The sequence below is a fragment of the Hemiscyllium ocellatum genome, chromosome 17 (assembly GCF_020745735.1).
Source record: "Hemiscyllium ocellatum isolate sHemOce1 chromosome 17, sHemOce1.pat.X.cur, whole genome shotgun sequence".
NCBI lineage: Eukaryota > Metazoa > Chordata > Chondrichthyes > Orectolobiformes > Hemiscylliidae > Hemiscyllium > Hemiscyllium ocellatum.
In genome coordinates, this window is record NC_083417.1 from 62,061,856 (window position 1) to 62,087,843 (window position 25,988).

At 41.2% G+C, this 25,988-nt stretch overlaps 1 protein-coding gene across 1 annotated transcript in view; it reads left to right on the plus strand.

Moving 5' to 3' along the window:
* Positions 1 to 25,988, plus strand: part of cngb1a (cyclic nucleotide gated channel subunit beta 1a) — a 136,950-nt gene that overhangs the window by 96,243 nt on the left and 14,719 nt on the right. Inside the window, exons 17-21 of the mRNA XM_060837514.1 lie at positions 1,368 to 1,527; positions 7,247 to 7,344; positions 17,679 to 17,762; positions 23,279 to 23,397; positions 24,915 to 25,061. Of these exons, the coding sequence (XP_060693497.1) occupies positions 1,368 to 1,527; positions 7,247 to 7,344; positions 17,679 to 17,762; positions 23,279 to 23,397; positions 24,915 to 25,061 (608 nt within the window). The remainder of the gene's footprint in view (positions 1 to 1,367; positions 1,528 to 7,246; positions 7,345 to 17,678; positions 17,763 to 23,278; positions 23,398 to 24,914; positions 25,062 to 25,988) is intronic.

The window sequence follows — 25,988 nt, forward strand, 5'->3', positions numbered from 1 at the left end:
CTACCATAGTTCTGGATATTGCTCATTGTCAACAATAATACAAGGTTTTGTATCTTGATAAGCACTTCCTCAGCCAGTTGATCTTGCCAGGTATCTGTGTGCTAAATCTACTGGCTGTCAGACAGAGCTAGATGGTGTGACTGATTCAATAAGGAGTGGGGATAAGTATATACAAAGAAGTGAACCATTCGCACACCTTACCCCAAAACTAGCAGCTAGTGGAGAAGTCTTGTAAGATAAAGTCATTCATTTGGCCACTGACATTTGATATTGATAATAATGTTTCAATATTAAACCCTAACATTATGGTAAAAATCAGTGACTTGAATTAGTTACACCAGTAATGAGACAAACAAAGAAATAAATAAGATCACTCATTCAGTTTACATACCCAATCCCATATTCCTTCACAAATATCAGGTATCAACTCAAAGGATGCAAACTAACAGACTAGATCTTGCTGTCTGTGAAAGAAATATATGATATTGAATATGAACATCTGGACCTGAGGTACAGGACAAACTATATATAAGCCTTCAGTTATTTCATTAACTCAGATTAAAGAATCACATCAGATTGCAATTATTATGACCTTACATTCAGAGGCTCGAAAATTTCCTCCTTCCAACTCCTCCCCACCCTGCAACACAATGTGGACTGAGCACATCACTCCATTGAGTCAGTTGATAGTTGCACTTCCTTTGTGATTCTAAATCATAGAGAGCAGGGCTCGATCCCTGGTCTGTGGTGAGCTACCAGATCTGAACAAGGATTGCACTGGCTAGTATTGGGAAGGCAAAAGTTTGTAAGAAACACTAAATGTCTGGGCCCATGCACTGTTGGCCTTACTCCTCATTTTATCTACTATCAACTTTGGTTTCAAGAAGTTCCAACTTCATCTATTTTGTTTAATACCTAAAGAAATTTTAAAAGAATGAACTTTATTTATGAACCTAAAAGCAATTTTTTAAAAAACTTAATAAGGTAATTCCATAGATGTCATAAGCCATAGCAGAGAAAGTCACACAATGATGTGATAAGTACTGTCCAACAATGAGAACCTTGTACAGTGTTCATCTCTGGGATCATTCAAATTGTCTCCATGTTCAGGGGAGCAGAAGGGAAAATTGATCATCTCATCATAACTGTTTGTTCCTACAAATGGGATAAATCAAGACACAGGCTTTCTGAAATTTACTCACCTGTCTCTAACAGCCATGAACCATTCTTGATGAATTCTTACTGTTTGAACTTTTCACCACTGATATAAATCCATAACTGGGCATTTGAGTTGTATTAACTAATATTGATGGTTTGAAGTGCTTTGACTTTTTTGATTTGAATCCATTGAACTTATTTTTCCACAGATGAGAGATGTGGTGGGCGCAGCCACTGCTGGACAGACCTATTTTCGAAACTGCATGGATAACACTGTGAGATATATGAACTCTTACAGAATTCCTCGATTCGTTCAGAACAGAGTGCGCAAGTGGTATGAATTCACTTGGGAATCACAAGGAATGCTGGGTATGTCTGCCACTTTTTGCTTGAAGTGGAAATTCAACCTCAGCCTCAGCTAAATGGATTAACCATTGATGTGGTACCATTTGGGGGCAGGGTTTAGTTTTTCTGTGCTGTATAACCATCAGGATCCAGGCCTGGGTTGTATGGAGTGTAATTTATCAAGAAAATTATGCTTTGGAATAGCAAATTACACCAGGAATGGACAGCTGCATGGAGCTAAGATGTCATCGCACATCATGGAGCAAGACATTGTGCAGGAATCCTGGAAGTCATCTTCATAACCCAAGCAGAATAGCAGCAGAAAACCGAAAGAGCTGCAGATGCCGGAAATCAGAAACAAGAACAAAAAGAACTTGCTGGAAAACTCAACCAGTCTGGCAGCATCTGTGAAGAGAAATCCGAGTTAACGTTTCAGGACCAGTGACTTTTCTTCAGAAATTGTTGTCATGTTTAGCGGAAGCTAGCGACAGCAGATCAGCGCCTTTTCCAGGAATTTCCTTAGCACCTTGCAGAGGCAGAACTTATGTTCAACCTTTAGAAGGCAAGTCGTGGGTTCGAGGTGCAACCAAGGTTGTGATTTTCCTAAAACAAAAACAGAAAATGCTGGAGAAACTCCACAGATCTGACAGCATAGTGTTGTACAGCACAGAAACAGACCTTTCAGTCTAACTCATCCATGCTGACTAGATATCCTAAACTAATAGTCCCATTTACCAGCATTTGGCGCATAGTCCTCTAAACCCTCCCTATTCATGCACCCATCCAGATGCCTTTTCAATATTGTCATTATTCCAGCTTCCACCACTTCCTCTGGCAGTTTATTCCATTCACACACCACCATCCGCGTGAAAAACTTTCCCCATAGGTTCCTTTTAGATCTTCCCCCTCTCACTTTAAACCTATGCCCTCTAGGTTCGAACTCCTCTACCCTGGGGAAAAGATCTTGGCTATTCACCTTATCCACGTCCCTCATGGTTTTATAAAGTCATTCCCTCAGCCTCGGGCGCTGCAGGAAAAATAGCTCCAGCCTACACAGCCTCTCCTTATGGCCAAAACACTCCAACCCCGGCAACATCCTTGCAAATCTTTTCTGTACCTTTCAAATTTAACAACATCTGTCCTATAGCAGGGAGACCAGAATTCAATGTAGTATTGCAAAAGTAGGCTCACCAATGTGCTGCACAGCCACAACATATATCCCAACTCCTATACTCAATGTACTGACCAATAAAGGCAAGTGTAACAAAGAGCTCCTTCACTACCCTGTAAACCTGTGACTCCACCTTCAAGGAACTAAGAACCTGCACCCCAAGGTCTCTGTTCGGCAATGCTCCCCAGGTACCTACCATTAAGTGTATGTCCTGCCCTTAATTGCCTTATACAATGCAACGTCTCACATTTATCTAAATTAAACTCCATCCTCAATCCTTGGCAATAACCTTGTTCACTTGCCACTACACCAGCAATTTTGGTGTCATCTGCAAAGTTACTAAGAATCCCTCTTACATTAACATCCAAATAATTTAAATAAATGTCAAAAAGTAGTGCACCCAGCACCGATCCTTGTGCCACACCACTGGTCACAGGCCTCCAATCTGAAAAACAACAATCCACAAGCACCCTCTGCCTCCTACCTTCAAGCCAATTTTGTATCCGAATGGCTAGCTCAAATGTGACCTAACCTTGCTTACCTGACTAACATATGGAACCTTGTCAAACGCCTTGCTGAAGTCCATATAAACAACGTTCACTGCTCTGCCTTCATCAATCTTGTCACTTCTTCAAAAACTCACTTAAGGTAGTGAGACACAATTTCCCATGCACAAAGCAATGTTGGCCATCTCTAATCAGTGCTTCCCTTTTCAAATACATTTAAATCCTGTCCCTCAGACTCCCTTCCAATGATTTACCCACCACTGACCTCAGGCTCATTGGTCTACAGTTCCCTGGCTTTTCCTTACCACCTTTCTTAAATAATGGCACCACATTAGCCCATCCTTCAGTCTTCTGGCATCTCACCAGTGTCAATTATACAACTATCCCAGCAAGGGTCCCAGCAATCTCTTCCCTAGACTCCCATGAACTTCTGGGATACACATGATCAGGTCCCGGAATTACCTACCTTTCTGCATTTAAAGACATTCAATACCTCCTCCTCTGTAACGTGGACACTTCTCAAGGTATCACTAATTATTGCTCCAAATTCTCTGTGTTCCATATCCATCTCCAATGTAAATACTGAAGTGAAATACTCATTTAGTGTCTCACATATCACCTATGGTTCCACATATTGGCAGCTATGTTAGTCTTTAAGAGGCCCTATTTTCTCCCCAGTTACTCTTTTTGTGGAGAAAGAGAGACAGAGTTCACATTTTGAGTCTGACATGATTCTTTGCCAAAATATATAAGACTTAAAGTTAACTCTTTTTCCATCTCCACAAACAGTGTCCGAGCGGCTGAGTTTTTCCAGCACTCTGTTTTTATTTCAGGTCTTCAGCATCTGCTGTATTTTGAGCTTATTTTTTATGAATTCCCAAAGCCAGGAGTCCTGGGCCACAGTTAGGATATGCACAAGGTATGGTAGCTTCTGACTCTCAGTCTGGCTGTCCCCAGAGTTAGAACTTGATGGGGAGAGGAAAGCTGCTGCTGGTTTCAAGGGTCTGCAAGCAGGATGCTGCATCACACTGGGGCTTTTAATATTGGTGAGTGGATCCAGCTGAGATTAATGAAGTTGCGATTACATTGGTACAGTCTCTGTTCGGTACCAGTTTTGGATGAGCCTTTCATGGGGCGGAACAGTGGCTCAGTAATTAGCACCGCTGCCTCACAGCACCAGAGACCCAGGTTCGATTTCAATCTTGGTGATTGTCTATGTGGAGTTTGCACATTCTCTCTGTGTCTGCAATTGTTTCCTCTGGGTGCTCTGGTTTCCTCCCACAATCCAAAGATGTGCAGGTTAGATGCATTGGCCATGCTAAATTGTCCACAGTGTTCAGGGATGTGTAAGTTGGGTGCATTAGTTAGGAGTAAAATGTAGGAGAATGGGTCTGGGTGGGTCACTCTTCAGAGGGTCGGTGTGGAATCGTTAGGCTGAAGGGCCTGTTTCCATACCGTAGGAATTCCACATCCCTAAGTCATAAGATTGTGGAATCAAACCCTATTCTAGAGATTTGAGCACATAAATCAGGCTGATAGTTAAGTGTAATATGGAAATAGTTCTCCAGTCAGTTCTGCTATAACATGTCTTTCATTAACGCAAATTGGCTGTAACACGATTGGTGAATTGGGAACGCTGTTTCTAAAACGCAAACTTGTAAAACATGTGTTAGCTATAACACAATTAGATCGCCAACAGTTTAAGTGTTATTTGTATTGTGCAATTTAAGTATAGCATGGGGTCACACAGGAGTGGAAGTATCGCATTGTAAAAGAAATGACTGCACATGTTTGGAGGTGTTAGCTTTCAAGTGAGATGTTTAACCTAGGTCCTATCTGCCATCTCAGATAAGCACAAAATCCAGTGACACAATTTGAAGGGGAAATGGGCCATGATAGATTTTTTTTCTCATCAACTCGTTCAGAGATGTTATGACATACCTCTGAAGTAAATGGTACTTGAACCTGAACCTCCTGGCCTCCCTCAGGAAAGGGACACTACCACTGCACCACAAGAGCTGTGATATCCTAACTAAAATTTATCCCTCAGTCACAATCATTTTAAACAAATAGATGATTTGATCATATTTTTGGGAGATTGCTATGCATGAATTATATTCCCTACAATAGGCCCCACACTAGAAAAAAGTTATTTGTTCAGAATAAAATGCTTTGGGTTGTCCTGACATTTTGAAAGACACTTTTGAAGTTCTGAAGAAGGTTGAATTCTGAAATGGAAAGCATCTGTGACTCACTTTCTTCACTTTTGCTAATACCCCAAGAATTAAGAGTAGATGGTCTAGAAGCTGACCAAGCGACCCATAAAATTCAGGACATAATTCAGAACCTGTCACTTTAGTACCAATTAGAGATAGGCTGCAGTTAAAGTTTCAGCATGTGAATTAACACCAACTTCTCCAGGTTGGAACAACATCAGGTGGGGAAGCAGACACATCTGGCATGTGGTTGTCTGACAGACCAGCATCTCGATGTGCATCTTCACCAGCATTCTCCCGTTTAGTTACCCCACTGAGCGCCTCATAAGAGAGAATTCAGCTGTATCCTTGCCCTCAAATGAGCCGGCACACAAATTATTCTTCCCTCCTGGCCATGCTTTAGTCTTCTAAAACTCTGGTCATGCTGATTCCAAATCCATTTTTGCCTCTAAGATACAGACACCTGAACTGGTTGATACAAATGTTAGGGCCTCTTCACAAGTTCTGTGGTATAGCTGTGCTTCCTCGTACAGACTGTGTTATGACTGAACAGGTCATAGTTCTTTGGATGTTGAAAGCAAGAAATCAAAGAGGGAAAGAATAGAAAAAGAAGGTGGGAGGAAATCATGGTCACATTATCTGCTCAACATTCCAGATAGCAGGGTGATGGTGAGAAGGTACATGTGTCATGGACATATCATCCTCAATGTTCTTAGAAATATTAGGTGTCATGGACTTTGTTGCAACTGTCCCTATGTTGCAGGGAACCATCTCATTTATAAAGTTTGGAAGATGTAGATGTCCTTGTCCTCACCAGTTCTACTCATCTCCCTTCTGTTATGTTCTACTTGTTCCATGAGAGAGAGTAGAATATCGTGATTACCCAAATATAATGTAATACAATGTGCCTGGAGATGTGTGCAAGGAGCTAAGTGTGAAGCTGGCAGCATTGGAATATGTCAAGGTGAAGTGCCAAATTGTGCTGCCAGGTGAGTGATGTAATGTGATTCATTGAGTAGCAGGAGAGGCTGGTGATCAGCAGGTTGGAGGTGTCATGTGAAGATGCTCACCAGACCACTCTTGAAGTTATTTCACATCAGGTGGAACCTTTGCTTGGTCCTCAGCGACCAATTCTGGGAATGGCTTCTGTGTCCACTGACCCACTCCCTTCTTAATGTTTACTCCCCTGCCCCAACCCTTATGTCTGTGCAATGTCTCCTCCAGTCCCCCTCAATGACCAAACTCTACAGCACTTCATCTGTGAACCAAAGAGCCCTCTCTTTGCCTGGGTGTCTGATTTTCATTCTTCAGAATTGCAGTAATAACATTCAATAGCAGGCTTTGTTTTCAGTAAAACCTCCCTTAAGGAGGAACATATTGCATTTAAGAAAAACAGACTAGCTGCCCCAAATGCTATCAGCACAGGCTCCTGTTGTCACTGTTGAGCACTCAAAAAAAACCAACAATGTGAACCCTGCTTGGAACAACACTACAATTTGGTAAATTAAGAGACAGCACCGCATTTGTGTGCTACCTACCTCCAAAACAACAAGCAAAGTGTGTTAGCTGCAAATCACGATCTTGCATCCAAAAACAATATCAACTTATGCTTTTAGGAAATGGATGGTTTCATGGGACAGGGATTTGGTATTGTATGGTGCTGTTCCTGCTACCTGTCTCAGAAATGTCTGGAAATAAACCACTAAAAGCTGGGCCACCCTTCCTTAACTTGGGCTGGGAAATTGGAAATATTGGAAGTTTGGCCTTAATTATTTTTGCCGCCTGCATAATAAAGAAGTTTCTCGCCGGCAGAATTCTAATTTCAACTCACTCTCTTGTTTTGTTTCCAGATGAGACGGAGCTGTTAGTGCAACTTCCTGACAAGATGAGACTGGACATTGCCATTGATGTTAACTATAGCATCGTCAGTAAGGTGGCACTGTTTCAGGTATGGAGATTAATATTAGGAGAAAAGCATTCGGACAGTTAGTAATCATGAACTAGAATATGGTTAAATGAGTGGTCAAGACCTCCAGGTTAATGTTAAAATCTAAGCAAATACCTCAGTGCTCCACTCCTCCACGGTGGAAAGACAGGAGTGATGTTTGTGGAATGGACAGCCACAGCATCATGCTGTACAGGGCTTTGCACTTCAAAAGTACTGAAACAACTTGACTGTTTTGTACGTAAGATTGCCTCAGCAGCAAATATTCCCTATTCTTTACTCCAAATTTTACAAGCTGTTTAATTTTGTACCACAGTGATAATGCATAGAATGAAAAATAGTTTGAACACCCAAGAACACTTGGGCTGTTAGCAGTTGGGAGAGAGGTGAAGCTTGTGATTCTAGAATGGGAATGCAATGTGGCTCCAACATGCCCACAGATGTCAATTAAGTGGCTGTTCAGAATTAACATAAAAACTTATGTGTGAGACCATTGGGATGCAACACCTCAAGGTGTCAAGGAGACTTTAAACATACTGAACAGTGATCTCCTGTGACTACACTGATGATCAGCTTACTCAATCAGCAAGTCACTCCCTGCAGATTATGTCCCAGATGTGAAACATTTTATGTCTTGCCCTTTGAAGACAGGGGTAAAAATCTAGTATCAACTCCACTGCAGTCTGCTGGTGGGACTGGATATCCTTGTGTGTACTAGCCTGTATTCAAGCATTAGTGTGCTGTGAAGTCACAGTAAGAAACTGTCCCCAAGTGTTGCAGGAAGACTCTCTCTCAAACCAAGGTTTCAAACCAGTTTAAAAAGGAATCCAAATAAAGGAACTTCCATCAAATTACAAAACTAAGAAAATTTAAAATTGCTTGTTCAACTGCCAACATCACTGTGACCAGTAATGTTCACTGCAAATGCTATAAGTTCAATTATCTTGAATAATTCAGAGACTGATTTATATCACCTTTATTTTACTTTTTATCTTTTTAGAGTCACCTCTTATTTCCAATCTGTGTGTATGTATGTTCCATTAAGAGGGGGGAAATAAAGTATGAGAGCAATTTATAAGGAACATAAAACTGGTTGTAAAAGCTTCTTTAAATTTGTGAAGAGGAAAAGATTAGTAAAGGCAAATGAAGTTCCCTTACAAACAGGAGCTGGGGAAATTATAATGGGGAACAAAGAAATGGCAGAAGAATTAGACATATACTTCATAAAATAACTGCACAGAGGCCGGTATCCCATCGCTAAGTCACCCTTTATTTACATGTGCAAGGTACATGGGCTCTGACCAGCCAGCTGACAGCCAGTCCCTAGAATCAGGAGACTCTCTGAATCTCCTGTTTGAATCTGTCAGCAAGGGCTCCCCGATTGTTCCAGGTTAACAACCTTAATCAAGGATCTCACGAGATCCACCTGGTCCTCATTCCAATCACTACACTTGATTCTGTCTTCACAAAACAGGGCACAAATGACCTCCCAGAAATGTTAGGGAACTAAGTGAGAGCCTCGATTCAGAAGGAGGAATTGAAGGAAACCTGTATCGATAAGCAAACAGTACTAGGGCAATTAATGGGGTTAAAGGCTGACAAATCACCAGGGACTGATAATTCACATCTCAGAGTTCTAAAGGAAGTAACTGTGGAAATATTAGATGCATTGGTAGTCAACTTTCAAAATTTTGTAGCCCCTGAAGCAGGTCCTACAGGTTGGAGGGTTGCAAATGTAACCCCATGCCCACAATTTTTAAAAGAGAGGAGAGAATAAAAACAGAATTACAGGCCAGTTAGTTTAACATCAGTAGTGGGGAAAAACTAGAGTCTATTATAAAAGATGTGAAAACAGACATTTGGAAAGCTTTAATGGGACTGGACAAAACCAGCATGAGTCTATGGAAAGCAAACTATGTTCAACAAATCTGAGTTAAGGAAAGAGTTCTTCACTCAGAGGTAGTGAACCTGTGGAATTCTCTACCATAGAAGCTTGTGGAAGCCAAGTCACTGTACATATTGAGGAAAGAGATTGGTTCAGTTTTGAGGATACAACTGGTTGAATAGATATGGGCAAACTAGTGGATATGATACATTTGTATTTTTAGAAGCTTTTAACAATGTCTTATCTAAGAGGCGAGAGGACAAAAATTTGGGGTAATATGGATTGAAAACTGTTTGACAGACAGGAAACAGAGAGTGGGAATAAATAGATCTTTAACTGTGTGGCAGAAGTAACTACTGAGGAATTATAAGGATTAGTACTTGGTCTCAAGTATTTACAACATATATAAGTGACCTTGAGGAAGGAACCAATTGCAGCATTTCCAAGTTTCTTGATAACACAAAAGCACCTGGGACTGTGTGATGTAAAAAGGATTCAAGGAGGCGTCAAGGTGATTTATACAAGTTGAGTGAATTGGCAAATGCATGACAAATGCAGTGCAGTGTGGCTCAATGTGAAGTTAAACACTTCAGTGTGAAAACAGAAATGTGGAATATTATTTAAGTGGTGATATATTGGGAAATATATTCAGGGTGTCTTTGTACGTTCATCAATGAAAGTATGTGCAGCAAGCAGTTATGAAGGTAAATGGTATATTGGCCTTCATTACAAGAGGATTTGAATTCAGAAGTAGGGATATTGTACTCCAGTTATATAGGACCTTGGTCAGACCAAATATAGAGTATTGTATACTGTTTTGGTCCCCATACTTAAGGACAGATATACTTGTCATAGGGGGAGTGAATTGGAGGTTCACTTGGCTAATGCTGGGGATTACAGGACTGTCCTATGAGAGGAGACAGGTTTGACTTGGCCTGTACTCACTAAAGTTTAGAAGAGTGAGAGAGGATCTGATTGAAAGGTATTAAGTTATAACAGGGCTGGACAGACTATATGCAGTGAGGATATTTTCCCTGGTTGGAGAGTCTATAGCTAGGGGTCACAGTCTCAGGATACAGGGTAGGATGTTTAGAACTGAGTTACGGAAAGAGCTCATCACTCACAAGGTAGTGAACCTGTGGAATTCTCTACTCTAGAAGCTTGTGGAGGCCAAGTCACTGAATATATTCAAGAAAGAAATTGGTACATTTTTAGATGTTAAAGGTATTAAGGGATGTGGGGAGAAAGTAGAAAGGTGACATTGAGATCATATGATCAGCCTTGATCATAAGGAATGATCAGCCTTGATCATATGGAATGATAGAACAGCCAAATGGCCGACTCCTGCTCCTGGGTTCTGTGTTTCTATGTTAATGACTCTCTTTACATTTAATAATTAACTAACTCACTCTTTGTTAATTCAAGAAAGCCTGATACAATTTTGACTCCTTTTAAAGTTAATTTGTATCTAGCAGCAGGTTATCCACAAGGGAAAATATCCTTTCTAAACCTTATTGCAATTATTTGATGGGGTTAGTGAATAAAGAAGGAGAGTTGATGCATCCCTTAACACACTTGACATTTTGGGGCATCCACCAAGAACTGTAATGATGTGGTGTAACCTCCTCTCGGGCCTGGTTGTAACAGTAACTACTTGCTGAGAACAGAACCTTACCCGTTGGTTTCAGCAGTGAATTTATTGTAGACATCAATGAGCTCTTTTCAGATTGATTTTAACTTGTTTTCAAATTTTATTTGAGTAGCACAGGTTTCACGGGACTTGTAAAACTGTCCTGTGAAACAGAGGTGAACTTTTTTTGTCAAGAGGTGCGAGGAAGGTGCAGAGGACTGCTGGGAAGGTCAGTAAAACTGTTCAAAATACTTACCTCAGGCTTCAGGGCCTCCATTTGTCGAGAGGTGAAAGGGAAGAGAAGAGGACCACTGGGAAGGTGAGTATAAAACAAATTTTTTTAAACAGAGCAGCGAGAATATAGGCCAGAGAGAAATGAGGGCTGCCGGGAAGTTTTTAAGTGGGTGAGATCTCCGGCTCCTCTAAAACCGAGTTAGGGAACTGGAACTGGAGCTGGATGAACTACGGATCATCCAGGAGGCTGAGGGAGAAATTGAGATGATGCACAGGGAGGTGGTCACTCCTCAGACACAGGATAAGGACAGCTGAGTTACAGTCAGGAGGAGGAAAGGGAACCAACAGACAGGGCAGGGATCCCCTGTGGCTGTTCCCCTCAGCAATAAGTACACCGTTTTGGGTACTGTTGGTGGGGACAGCCTACCAGGGGGAAGCCATAGTTGTCAGGTCTCTGGCACTGAGCCTGGCACTGTGGCTCAGAAGGGAAGGGGGGAGAACAGAAAAGCACTAGTGATAGCGGACTCAATAGTTAGACAGATTGACAGGAGATTTTGTGGTCATGAACAGGACTCCCGGAAGGTATGTTGCCTCCCCGGTGCCAGGGTCCAGGATGTTGCCGATCGGGTTTACAGGATTCTGAAGGGGGAGAGTGAGCAGCCAGAAATCATAGTACATATTGGCACCAATGATATAGCCAGGGAAGGGATTGAGGATTTGAAAAGCAACTACAGAGAGCTAGACTGGAAGCTGAAGAGCAGGACGAATAAAGTAGTGATCTCGGGTTTGCTACCGGTGCCACGAGATAGTGAGATGAGGAACAGTCAGCAAATGCAGCTTAACACGTGGCTGCGAGGCTGGTGCAAGAGGGAGGGCTTCAGATACCTAGACCATTGGGATACCTTGTGGGAAATGTGGGATCTGTACGTAAAGGATGGATTGCACCTGAACTGGAGGGGCACAAATGTTCTGGGTGGGAGATTTGCTTGTGTGATTTGGGAGGGTTTAAACTACTTTGGCAAGGGGTTGGGAATCAGAGCTACCTATCTGAGAGGGGGGCAGTTGTAGATGGGGCAGTGACAGGATGTACTGAATCTATCGGGAAGGTTTCTCACGTGATGAAACAAAGGGATCAGTTAAGGTGTGTCTGCTTTAATGCAGTGAGTGTCAGAAATAAGAGTGATAAACTTAGAACATAGATCAGTACTTAGGGCTATGATGTTGTGGCCATAACAGAGATGTGGGTTTCACAGGGGCATGAATGGTTGCTTGATGTTCCAGGGTTTAGAATGTTTAAAAAGAACAGGGAGGGTGGAAAAAGAGAAGGGGATGTAGCATTGCTAATCAGAGAGTGCATCACAGCTACAAAGGTTGTTGAGGAAGGTTTGTCTACTGAGTCAGTATGGATGGAAGTTAGGAACAACAAGGGAGCAGCCACCTCATTGGGGTTTTCTACAGACCCCCTAATTGCAGTACAGAGACATAGGCTAGCAGATTTTGGAAAAATGCAGATGTAGCAGGGTTGTTGTTATGGGAGATTTCAACTTTCCCAATATCGACTGGAACCTCCTCAGTGCAGATGGTTTGGATCGAGCCGTTTTTGTCAGGTGTGTTCAGGAGAGTTTCCTCACTCAGTATGTGGACAGGCTGACGAGGAGAGAGGCCATTTTGGATTTGGTTCTCGGCAATAAGCCAGGACAGGTGTCATATGCCACGGTAGGAGAACACTTTGGTGACAGTGACTACAATTGCCTCACATTTGCCAGAGCCTTGGAGAAGGAAATGAGTAGTTACCAAGGGAAGATATTTAATTGGGGAAAAGGAAATTATGACACCATCAGACAGGAATTGGGAAGTACAAACTGGGAGCAATTGTTCCACAGAAAGGGCAAAGCAGACATGTGGAGACTGTTTAAGGAGCAGTTGTTGCGAGTGATGCACAAATTTGTTCCTCTGAGACAGGTAAGAAGGGGTAACGTTAAGGAACCTTGGATGATGAGAACAGAGGAGCTTCTCGTCAAAGAAAGAAGGCAGCTTTTGTAAGGTGGAGGAAGCAAGGATCAAGTACAGCTTCAGAGGATTACAGACTTGCTAGAAAAGAGCTCAGAAATGGACTGAGGAGAGCCAGGAAGGGGCATGAAAAAGACTTGACAGGAAGGATTAGGCATTTTACTCTTACGTGAGAAATAAGAGAATGATCAGGGAGAAGGTAGGGCTGATCAACAATAGCATAGGGAATTTGTGCATAGAGTCTGAGCAGATAGGTGAAGCCCTAAATGAGTTTTTTGCTTCCATTTTCAGTAAGGAAAGGGACCTTGTTGTGAATGAGAACAGGTTTCAACAGATCGAGATTGATGAGGTTGATGTGCTGGAAAGTTTGGTAAACATTAAGATTGATAAGTCCCCAGAGCCAGACCAGATTTATCCTAGGCTGCTCCATGAAGCGAGAAAGGAGGTTGCTAAGCTGCTGGCGAAGATCTTTGCTTCCTCACTCTCCACGGGAGTTGTACCAGAGGATTGGAAGGAGGCGAATATTGTTTCTCTTTTCAAGAAGTTGTAATAGGGAAATCTCTGGCAATTACAGACCAGTCAGTCTTACATCCGTGGTCAGCAAGGTTTTGAAAAGAATTCTGAGGGACAGGATTTATGACAATTTGGAAAAGCATAGCGTGTTTAAAGACAGTCAGCATGGCTTTGTGAGGGGCAGGTCATGCCTCACTAATCTTATTGCGTTCTTTGAGGAGGTATCAAGATAGGTTGACGATGGTTGAGCAGTGGATGTGGTGTATATGGACTTCGGCAAGGAATTTGATAAGGTTCCCCACGGTAGGCTCATTCATAAAGTCAGGTGGTATGGGATACAGGGATATTTGGCTGTCGGGATTCAGAATTGTTTGGCTAAGAGAAGGCAGAGAGTGGTTGTAGATGGAAAGTATTCTGCCTGGAGGTCAGTGTTGAGTGGTGTCTTGCAGGGCTCTGTTCTTGGGCCTCTGCTCTTTGTAGTTTTTATAAATGACTTGGATGAGGAGGTTGAGGGGTGGGTTGTTAAATTTGCCGATGACACAAAGGTTGGAGGTGCTGTTGATAGTATAGAGGGCTATTGCAGGCTACAGCGCAACATAGACAGGTTGCAGAGCTGGGCTGAGAAATGGCAGATAGATTTCAACCTGGATAAATGCTAAGTGATGCATTTTGGAAGGTTGAACTCGAATGCTGAATATAGGATTAAAGACAGGATTCTTGGCAGTGTGGAGGAACAGAGGGATCTTGGTGTTCAAATACATAGATCCCTCAAAGTTGCCACCAAATGGATAGGGTTGTTAAAAAAGCATATGGTGTTTTGGCTTTCATTAACAGGGGGATTGAGTTTAAGAGCCGCAAGGCTTTGTTACAGCTCTACAAGTTCCTGGTGAGACCACACTTGGAATATTGTGTCCAGTTCTGGTCGCCCTACTATTGGAAAGATACAGAGGTTTTGGAGAAGGTGCAAAGAAGGTTTACCAAGGTGTACCACAGCACATGATGAAAGGAAGACCATCACCATCTACAACAATAAAGATATTCAGTCACAGGATCAGCATGTGCACATGAAGGAAGGCTGCAGGAAGGAGAACTATGGAAAAAGATGGTGGATAAATCCCCAGGACCTGATCAGGTGTACCCTAGAACTCTGTGGGAAGCTAGGGAAGTGATTGCTGGGCCTATTGCTGAGATATTTGTATAATCGATAGCCACAGGTGAGGTTCCAGAAAACTGGAGGTTAGCAAATGTGGTGCCACTATTTATGAAAGGTGGTAAGGAAAAACCAGGGAACTATAGACCAATGAGCCTGACATCAGTGGTGGGCAAGTTGTTGGAAGGGATCCTTAGTGACATAAGTTACATGCATTTGAAAAGGCAAGGACTGATTTGGGACAGTCAACATCGTTTTGTGCACGGGAAATCATGTCTAACTTAATTGAGTTTTGTTGAAGAAGTAACAAAGTGGACATTTCCATATGGACTTCAGTAAGGCATTCAACAAAGTTCCATGTGGTAGACTGATTAGACTGGAATATAAAGATACATATAAGAAATTTAGATGTGAACATAGGAGATATGGTTAGTAGTTTGCAGATGACATCAAAATTGGTGGTGTAATTCACAGCCAAGAGGTTTATCTCAGTACAATGGGATCTTGAGCAGATGGGCAAATGGGCCGAGGAGTGGCAGATGGGGTTTACTTAGATAAATGTGAGGTGCTGCATTTTGGAAAGGCAAATCAGGGCAAGACTGATATATGTAATGGTAAGATCCTGAGGAGTGTCGCTGAACGAAGAGACCTTGGAGTTCAGGTTCATAGTTCCTTGAAAGTAGAGTTGCAGGTAAATAGGATAGTGAAGAAAGTGTTTTGGTATGCTTTCCTTCATTGGTCAGAGCATTGAGTTGGAGGTCACATTGCAGCTGTACACGACATTGCTTTAGCCACTTTTGAACTGTTGCATTAAATTCTGGTCTCCCTGCTATAGGAAGGCTGTTGTGAAACTTGAAATGGTGGAGGCAAGATTTACAAGGATGTTGCCAGGTTTGGAGGGTTTGAGCTATAAGGGCAGACTATATAGGTTGGGGCTATTTTCCCTGGAGCATCAGAGACTGAGGGGTGACCTTATAGAGGCTTAAAATCATGGGGAGGATAGACAGAGTGAACAACCAAGGCCTTTCCCCCAGGGTAGCAGAAACCAAAACTAGAGGGCATAGGTTCAGGTGAGAGAGGAAAGATTTAAAAGGGACCTGAGGGGCAATGTTTTCATGCAGAGGGTGGTGTGTGTATGGAATGAGCTGTTGGAGGAAGTGGTGGAGGCTGGTACAATTACAACATTTAAATGGCATCTGAATGGGTACATGAATAGGAAGGGTTTAGAGGGATATGGGCCATATACTGGCAAATGGGACTAGATTAATTTATCACATCTGGTTAGTATGGACAAGTTGGACTGAAGGGTCTTTTTCCATGCTGTATAACTCTATGACTCTATGTGCTGAGATTACAGGGGCACACCGGGTTTACAATCAGATATTTAGCTTCTTTCACCAGTAGAAAGACTTCTGCTGGATGATGATGTCATGGAAGCTCGTGATAAAACACTTGGTTATTCTCGGATCCTACCAGGCTGCTACTGGATATCTATCCAGAAACTCTCAGTCAGCTACAGACATGCATACACCAATGATGGATTGTTTCCATGAACTTTCAATTGTATAAATTTCCCCTGTGACAATAATTGTCAGAATAAGTGGTCACTCAAGATTTACCTCTGTTGTCTAGAAGACCCCCTCCAAGTACAGGATAATATCAACTCTATGCGCATGGCAGCCAAAGAACCATCACATCCACTGAAAGTCATTATAAACCAAAATTTTTATCAATGTACATCTGGTTTGCAATGACTAAAAGATGTCGATTTATATCTGTATCAGATTTCTTACAGTAGTCCACCATCGAAAAGGCACAAATCAGGCGCATGGTGAAAAATCTCCATTTTCTTGGATCAGTGCAACAACACTCAAGATGCTAGACATTATCTAGGACAAATCAGCCTATTTGATTGGCATTCTCTCTCTTACTTTAAACACTCACTCCTTTGGCCATAGATGTACAATAACAGCAACGTATATAATCTACAATATGCACTCCAGCAACTCACCAGCATACCTTTGACAGCACCTTCTAACCTCCGATCACTACCAACTAAATGTGGAAGGATAGCACGTGTGTGGGAACACTATCACTGAGTCAAAATCCTGAAATTCCCTTCCAATAGCACAATGTCACAAGCGTGATAGAGACATCCAGGACGGAAACAGACCCTTTGGTCCAACTCATCCATGCCAACCTAAATTAATCTAGTCATTTGCCAGCACTTGGCCCATATCCCTCTAAACCCTTCCTATTCATGTACCCATCTAGATGTCTTTTAAATGTTATAATTGTACCAGCCTCCACCACTTCCTCTGGCAGCTCATTCCAATGTGTACTCACACTCCCAAAGTACTGTCACTGTTCACTACTGGCTCACTACACTTTGTCAAGGGTAATTAGGAATGAGCAATAAATGCTGGCACTCCAACCTGCATCTTTTGCAATCATCTGCTGGAGAGAACAATTTTCTTGACAGCATTTTCTCTATAAAAGCCCTCATAAATTTTAGTAACTCCATAAAATCTCCTACAACCTTTGCTTGTTTGCTGATTGATTCTGTTGGCTAGAGGTTAGCCTGTGGTTCAGGTTTGTTTTCTGTTATAATTGTAGTAGACTTGACACCCGTCTCTTTTTCTGCCCTGAGAGTGGAAGACAAATCATTACAACCAAAAACTGCTAAGAAAATAGCTCAGGTTGAAGTATTAGCAAACAATAAGCTAAGGATCTGCCTTTGGAAGAAGACATCATGATTGGTGAACCTTTGTGCCTTATGGAAACCATATACAATTTCCACACCCCCATTACTGAGTTAACCCTCCTTCTATCTAATGAACTAGCAGATAAGGGAAAGTAAACAGTACAGAAGCTGAAAGTTGAATCCTCATTCCATTTGCTTCATCTTTCCATAGGGCTGTGACAGACAGATGATTTATGACATGCTGAAACGACTGAAGTCAGTGGTGTACCTGCCCGGAGACTACGTGTGCAAGAAGGTAATTATTTCTAAAACTGCTAAATGTTTCTGTTAAAAGAAAACTTTGCATTTATGTATCTTTGCATCTTTCATGGCCTTTTGATGTCCCAAAGCATCTTACAGTCAATCACTATCAGAATGTGGGAAATGTAGCAGCTATTGTTGTGCACAATAAGATCCCACAAACAACAATGAAATAATGAATTGATAGTCTAGTTTTTATATATGTAAATTGAGGGACAAGTATTGGTCAGAACATTAAAGGAAATTTCCAGCTTTTCTTCAAGACTCATTGACTCTTTCATATCCACCTTATAATAACATTTCTTCTGAAACACAAATCTCAATGGAACTCCAATATCAAAGGAATTTGCCATCAGTACAACACCAGAGTGTTAGTCCACATTATGTATTGGTGTTTCTGGTTAATAGTCACTCTGTCATAACAGTGTCTATTTATTTGCCTAGGTTTTCACTTCTTCATCTTAACGCCCTGCAGTTTTCTTCAAAACTGATTTTATCTCTAAAAACAAACAGAAACTGATCTTTGCTACTTTGTTTCTCCTTTAAGAGCTTTGTTCCTCCGAACAAAAACAGTTCCTTTATTAGATGGAGAGAAATAGAAAATTAAATCTGTGAGGTCTTTAAGACAAATAGCAAATCCAGAAACCCAGTATGAACTGGGCAAGTTCATGTTTGTTTGAAAGATCAGCAGCTTTGTTCATTTCAGACAGTTCTTCTTCAAATGCATCAGACAGACCTGAGCATGTCTGTGAAGATATTAATTTAAACTGGAGCTAGAGTTTAATGTGAGTTGGGAGAGCTTTCAATCTGGAGTCTCAGCCAGGAATGAATTTGAGAGGGATACTCAAAAGGACATTGAAGGATGCAAATGCCTACCTGATCAACTAAAAAAGGATCTGCCGTATGAACTGGTAACATCAGGTGGGGCCCTGAACAAATCTGTACAGATATCACCAAGTAAGGTCTTGTATACAACCTGTACATTATCACTAAGTATGGTCAGGTAGAGCCTTGCAAGCAATCTGTACAATATTGTCAGGTAATAGCTTGCACACAATCTATTCTGGTATCATAAGGTATAATCTTGTAACCAATCTGTACAGGTATTTACAGGTAGTGCCCTTCACACATCTTGTACAAATTTGTACAGATGTCACCAGGTGGGATCATGCACACACTTTTGCAAGTATCATTAGATAGGGTCCCCCATTCACTCTTTATCAATATCAATAAATACTGTCCTGCAGGTAATCTGTTTGGGTATTGCCTAGTATGGTCCTGCACTCACTTTTCACAAGGATCCTCAGGTAGGGACACGTACACACTCTTTACAGGTATCATCAAGTAAGTCCCTAAAGATGATTTGGAGAGGTATTGTGAGATTGAGTCCTGTACTCATTCTGTACAGATACCTTCACCCAGAACCCTGCCACATTCTGGATCCAATGGGCTGTTTCTCACACGTGGGATAAAAGATGTAATTACAAATGGCTGGTCAATCTTTCTCTTTGCTTATCACTCCGAGTTCTTACAATTTGAAATAGGTTAGTCAGAAAATTATTTTATTTATTTAAGTTTTAGTGTTCCATTCTTGTTTCACAGGCATGATAATGTTTGGTTGAATATAACAACTTCTAACTTGGATAACAATCAGATAATGTTTTATTTAAGTGATGGGTTTGTATTATAGACCCTCTAATAGTCAGAGCAAAATTGAGAAACAAATTTGTAGGGAGATCTCAGTTATCTGTAAGAATAATAGCGTGGTTATGGTAGGAGATTTTAACTTTCCAAACGTAGACTGGGACTGCCATAGTGTTAAGGGTTTTGATGGAGAGGAATTTGTTAAGTGTGTACAAGAAAGTTTTCTGATTCAATATGTGGATGTACCTACTAGAGAAGCTGCAAAACTTGACCTATTCTTGGGAAAAAAGGCAGGGCAGTTGACTAAGGTGTCAGTGGGGGAGCACTTTGGGGCCAGTGACCATAATTCTATTAGTTTTATAATAGTGATGGAAAAGGATAGAGTAGATCTAAAAGTTGAAGTTCTAAATTGGAGAAAGGCTAATTTTGACGGTATTAGGCAAGAACTTTCAAAGGCTGAATGGGGGCAGATGTTCGCAGGTAAAGGGACGGCTGGAAGATGGGAAGCCTTCAGAAATGAGATAACAAGAGTCCAGAGACAGTATATTCCTGTTAGGGTGAAAAGAAAGGCTGGTAGGTATAGGGAATGCTGAATGACTAAAGAAATTGAGGGTTTGGTTAAGAAAAAGAAGGAAGTATATGTCAGGTATAGGCAGGATAGATCGAGTGAATCCTTAGAAGACTACAGAAGGCAGTAGGAGTATACTTAACAAGGAAATCAGGAGGGCAAAAGGGGGACATGAGATAGCTTTGACAAAGTTAAGGAAAATCCAAAGGGTTTTTATGAATACATTAAGGACAAAAGGGTAACTAGGGAGAGAACAGAGCCCCTCAAAGATCAGCAAGGCGGCCTTTGTGTGGAGTCGCAGGGGATGGGGATATACCAAACAAGTATTTCGCATCAGTGTTTACTGTGGAAAAGGATATGGAAGTTATAGAATGTAGGAAAATAGATGGTGACATCTTGCAAAATGTCCATATTACAGAGGAGGAAGTGCTGGATGTCTTGAAATACATAAAAGTGGATAAATCCCCAAGATCATATCAGGTGTACCCTGGAACTCTGTGGGAAGCTAGGGAAGTGATTGCTGGGCTTCTTGCTGAGATATTTGTATCATCGATAGTCATAGGTGAGGTGCTAGAAGACTGGAGGTTGGTTAACATGGTACCACTGTTTAAGAAAGATGGTAAGGACAAGCCAGGGAACTATAGACCAGTGAGCCTGACATCGGTGGTGGGCACGTTGTTGAAAGGAATCCTGAGGGACAGGATGTTCATGTATTTGGAAAGGAAAGGAATGATTAGGGTTAGTCAAACTTGATTGAGTTTTTTGAAGAAGTAACAAAGAGGATTGATGAGGGCAGGGTGGTAGACATGATCTATATGGACTTCAGTAAAGCGTTCAACAAGGCTCCCCATGGGAGACTGATTAGCAAGATTAGATCTCATGGAATACAGGGAAAACTAGCCATTTGGATACAGAACTGGCTCAAAGGTAGAAGACAGAGGGTGGTGGTGAAGAGTTGTTTTCAGACTGGAGGCCTGTGTCCAGTGGAGTGCCACAAGGATCGGTGCTGGGTCCACTCCTTTTCGTCATTTATATAAATGATTTGGATGTCAGCATAAGAAGTATAGTTAGTAAGTTTGCAAATTACACCAAAATTGGAGGTGTAGTGGATAGCGAAGAAGGTTACCTCAGATTACAACGGGATCTTGATCAGATGGGACAATGGGCGGAGAATTGGCAGATGGAGTTTAATTTAGATAAATGTGAGATGTTGCATTTTAGGAAAATAAATCTTAGCAGGTCTTATACACTTAATGGTAAGGCCCTAGGGAGTGTTGCTGAACAAAGAGACCTGGGAGTGCTGGTTCATAGCTCCTTGAAAGTGGAGTCGCAGGTAGATAGGATAGTGAAGAAGGCCTTTGGTGTGCTTTCCTTTATTGGTCAGAGTATTGAGTACAGGAGTTGGGAGGTCATGTTGCGGCTGAATTGGTTAGGCCACGTTTGGAATATTGCATGCAAGTCTGGTCTCCTTCTTATCAGAGGGATGTTGTGAAACTTGAAACGGTTCAGAAAAGATAAACAAGGATGTTGCCAGGGTTGGAGGATCTGAGCTATAGGGGGAGGTTGAATAGGCTGGGGCTGTTTTCCCTGGAGTGTCGGAGGCTGAGGGTGACCTTATGGAGGTTTAAAAAATCATGAAGGGCATGGATAAGATAAATAGACAAAGTCTTTTCCCTGGGGTGGGGGAGCCCAGAACTAGACAGCATAGGTTTAGGGTGAGAGGGGAAAGATGTAAGAGAGACCTAAGGGGCAACTTTTTCATGCAGAGGGTGGTACATGTATGGAATGAGCTGCCAGAGGAAGTAGTAGAGGCTCATATAATTGCACCATTTAAAAGGCATCTGGATTGGTATATGAATAGGAAGGGTTTGGGGGAATTTGGGCCAGGTGCTGGCAAATGGGACTAGATTGGGTTGGGATATCTGGTCAGCATGGACAAGTTGGATCGAAGGGTCTGTTTCTGTGCTGTACGTCTCTATGACTGTATTTGTTGTACAAATAGTGGCCACACCACTCAGGATCACTACCCATTCTTCTAGTTCTTTGTACTTTTTTTGTCCAAAATAGTATTTCCGCCAATTTTGTTTTCGGCTGCAATGGACCCCTGAAGTTTGTGTATCGCAGCAGGAACCAGACCTCAATGCTGTGAATGGTACCAATGGCCATGTGCGGACCCTTGGAGCAGCTGCACAGCTTAGAGGGAACATCGGTCCAAAGCCAGATGAATATCAGTCCTTCATACATCTCTGAACACAACAACATTGGGATTTGCAGCCTTGCTCTGTATTTGCCAGAAGTACTTTCACCAATTCACATGAATTACAAGCTACTTCATTGTGTCTCAGATTTTCAAAAATAAGTCTATAACCTCTAAACACCACCTTAAATAACATTTAATTAACTTTATTTCGACCTTTAAACCAGTATCTGTTTCAGCATTTCAAAAGAAAAATTGAGGGTCAATAAAATTGAATCTTATTTCCTTAACTTGGAATATTATGAACAAGAAATAATATTCAGTTGTGCATCATTAGGAGTACTTTGCTGCTCTTTTTGTATATAGAGGTGAGCACTTACATCACTAAAATATTTAACAGTCAATAGAAAGGTGCAGTTGTGAATTGAATCCAGCCTCATTCTCGTCCTGTCTATATTGTGTATGAATGAAGGGATTGATTTTAACCTAACACATCAGCTGGAACCAGGGATGGTGCCACGTTTAAACCCCACTCCATTTTTGTTTTCATTTATTCTTTTGTGGTTTCTTTAGTGAACCAGCCTTTTATTTAAAAAAAGAATCAATTATAGTCTCACGGTCACCATTACTGACCAGCCGTTTAATTCCAGAATTTATTCACAGAAATTAAATTGCAACAGTTGCAAGATTTGAACACGTTTCCATAGTTCGGTGACACAAGTGATGTTACCTGTATACAACCATCTCTAAACTCATTCGCTTTATGCCCACTCCATTTATACCCACCTGATCTAAACAACACAATTTACATACAGTGCAGTTTACAAACCACAAAAATGTACACCTGGCACAACACTCATCATACAGTATTTACTATACATTCCACCTTATTTTTATCCTCTACTCACCAGATCAAAATTGGGGTTAAAGTGGTAATGGGTGTATATATTTATTACATACAGGTATGCACAATTAAGTGCAAACATGAATATATATGCAATAAAGCACATAGACACATATGCAAATGAACTACACCTTATCCTTGAATTCTTGTCTGGAGTTCTTGTTAATCTGATTAGAAGCCAATTGATTTTTATTTCAGGGAGAGATTGGGAGAGAAATGTACATCATTAAAGCTGGAGAGGTCCAGGTTGTTGGTGGCCCTGATGGAAAGACTGTGTTTGTGACTCTACGAGCAGGTTCTGTATTTGGCGAGATCAGGTGAGGTTCCTTTAATTGCTTCTGTCAGATTCATCCAGCTTGGAATCAAAAGGAAGCATATTTGAAGTCCATAAGAGCAGGAAACTATGATGTATCGGGTGAGTGAATTAGTAATTTCTGATTTTTTTTCCAATGGTGGTTTGAGATGTAGAGATAAAGTCAGTGACATGTTTAAGGCATGCCCAGCATTACTCCAATCTATGGTGGGTACTTGTAAACATTTGTACACATCAGTACTTTTGCTATCAGTAATTTTTATTTTATTACTTTCTGCCTTCAAGATAAATTAAGTGTGAGAATCTTGAGAATAGTGTAACATGTGCTTTAAAAATGGTGGCAAAGTTGAGCCAGTGACGAGGAAGATTTTGGAGGGCATTGAGGAATGGAGGGGAGATCCAGGGATGAAAGGGTGAGTCAGGTCATGGCAGAGTGAAGTGTTCTGGATGTAATAAGGATATAGTAAGGATGGTGGAGACAGTTAGTCAATGTAAGAAAATTAGGAGTCTAGTGGGTCGTTTCGGCACTGTCCAAACTGTCGTCCATCTCAGGATGTTGACTGGCAGTGGTTAAAGGACTTTTAAGTTCTGCTACAACTTCCAATGAAATTTGTTGAGATTGCTGTCAGACAATGTTCTTTACAATGCTGACTGTACAAATTCTGACCAATGCTACAGAAAGGTGACTACAACAGTATATATTACTATAGACATTCATCAAAAGTGCATACAAAAATACAGCATTGGTTCTTTCACCATAAAGGAAATATCCCCAAATTTTCTATAACCATCAAGAGTGTCTGAGGCATGCCTGAACATTTAGCTCCCTGGATAAGCTAGTGTCAATAAACAACAGTGATGCATGTAAGAATAAAGTGAGACCAATATAACATGAAATATTTACAAGTGGAATTTAATTCTGAAAAGCACACATGTCACCTTTGTGCTCACAAGTCTTATATTAATGGTAATGTGGCTGGGCTGGAAAGTTGCTATTTGAATTGAAGATGAGCCATCCAAATTTTTAGTTAATGGCAGGCTTCATCGATGAAAACTTTCCCTCATCATTAAACAAATGTGTTTTGCATTAGAATTTTAATTACAATTACATGGAAAATTGCAAAAACAGTGAAAGCTAAAGTGATGCGCAGTTCTGGTTATGGCATCTGATGATGACACACTATCGATGCTGTTAACTTTGAAGGTTCGTTATAGCTGAACCTCTCCACTTCATCCCAAATATTTACTCCCAGTCACTAGATTTCAAGAAGAACCTAACATTATCCAGAAAGCAGTAGAGTACAATCAGGTGTCCTTCCATTACATTCAGGAATGAGCAGCTCCTCAAACACACACCTAGCTAAAAATCAGCTAAAAATATCCATCTCCTGATATACAGCAATAGATTAGGAAAACCTTTTGTGAAAATTCCAGACACTGTTATTTGTTTCAAAAAGGGATTTGTCAGACAGGTTTTCCAGTCTCACTGCCTCGTCCTTCTCATCCATGTTAATCGAACAGTTTACTTTCGGTTGGAGGAGGGAATCGACGGACCGCAAACGTCGTTGCTCATGGATTTGCAAACCTCTTCATTCTTGACAAGAAAGACTTGAATGACATTCTAACCCACTATCCAGATTCTCAGAAACTGCTGCGAAAGAAAGCTAAGTAAGTGCAATAGTTTTAGTAATTTCTGATTTTATTAGAGGAAAAGAATTTTTTTTTCATTTGAGGTATATTTGCACAATTAAGCAATTGGAGGTCATTTAAGGTACAAGGTTTCAAATCTATTTCTTTGGTGCCAGCCATTATCTGTTAATAAAGTAAAGAAAGTTTGCTGGGGAGGCACTGTAATGTGCAACAGTCTAACTGCAATAGTCTAGAATTAACTTTGCACTTGCATCGTGATAAGCACAATAAAATGGAAATTCAGCTGCCTATTGTCAGATTCCCAGTTGTCAGAATAATTTGAATATTTCATCCATTTCCCAGCTGTATTCCCTCTTGTGTTTATTATCCATGATGGAGGAAAAAGGTAGCTGCTATCTTCTACTTGACTTGGATGACTGCAGCTAAAGGTCTGTCTCATCACTGCTCATCTCTCCTTACACAATATCCTCCCACTCAAACAGAAGCTTGAATTTATGGTTCCTACTTTGGTTACTTCTGACCATTTAGACTTTTAATAATTTGGCTTTCGACAGTCTGATTTGATTTATTGTAGTCCCATGTACCTAAGTACAGTGAAAAGCTTGGTTTTGCAAGCAGTACAGGCAGATCACCGCAAACAAGATCATACAGATTATAAGGTGCTTAGACAGAGTGAGACATACAAGGCTACGGCTGCACAGGAGGTGCGCAAAACAAGACCAACAATAGTAAGGTCAACATTGTTAGAGACGTCCATTCACCAGTCTAATAGTGGCAGAAAAGAAGCTATTCTTGAACCTGTTGGTGCATGTGTTCAGGCTTCTGTATGCTTTTCCTGATGGAAGAGGTTGCAAGAGACCATTACCGGAATGGGAGGGGTCCTTGGTATTGGCAACCTTTCCATTGCAATGGGAGGTGTAAATGGAGTCCATGGATGGGAGGTTG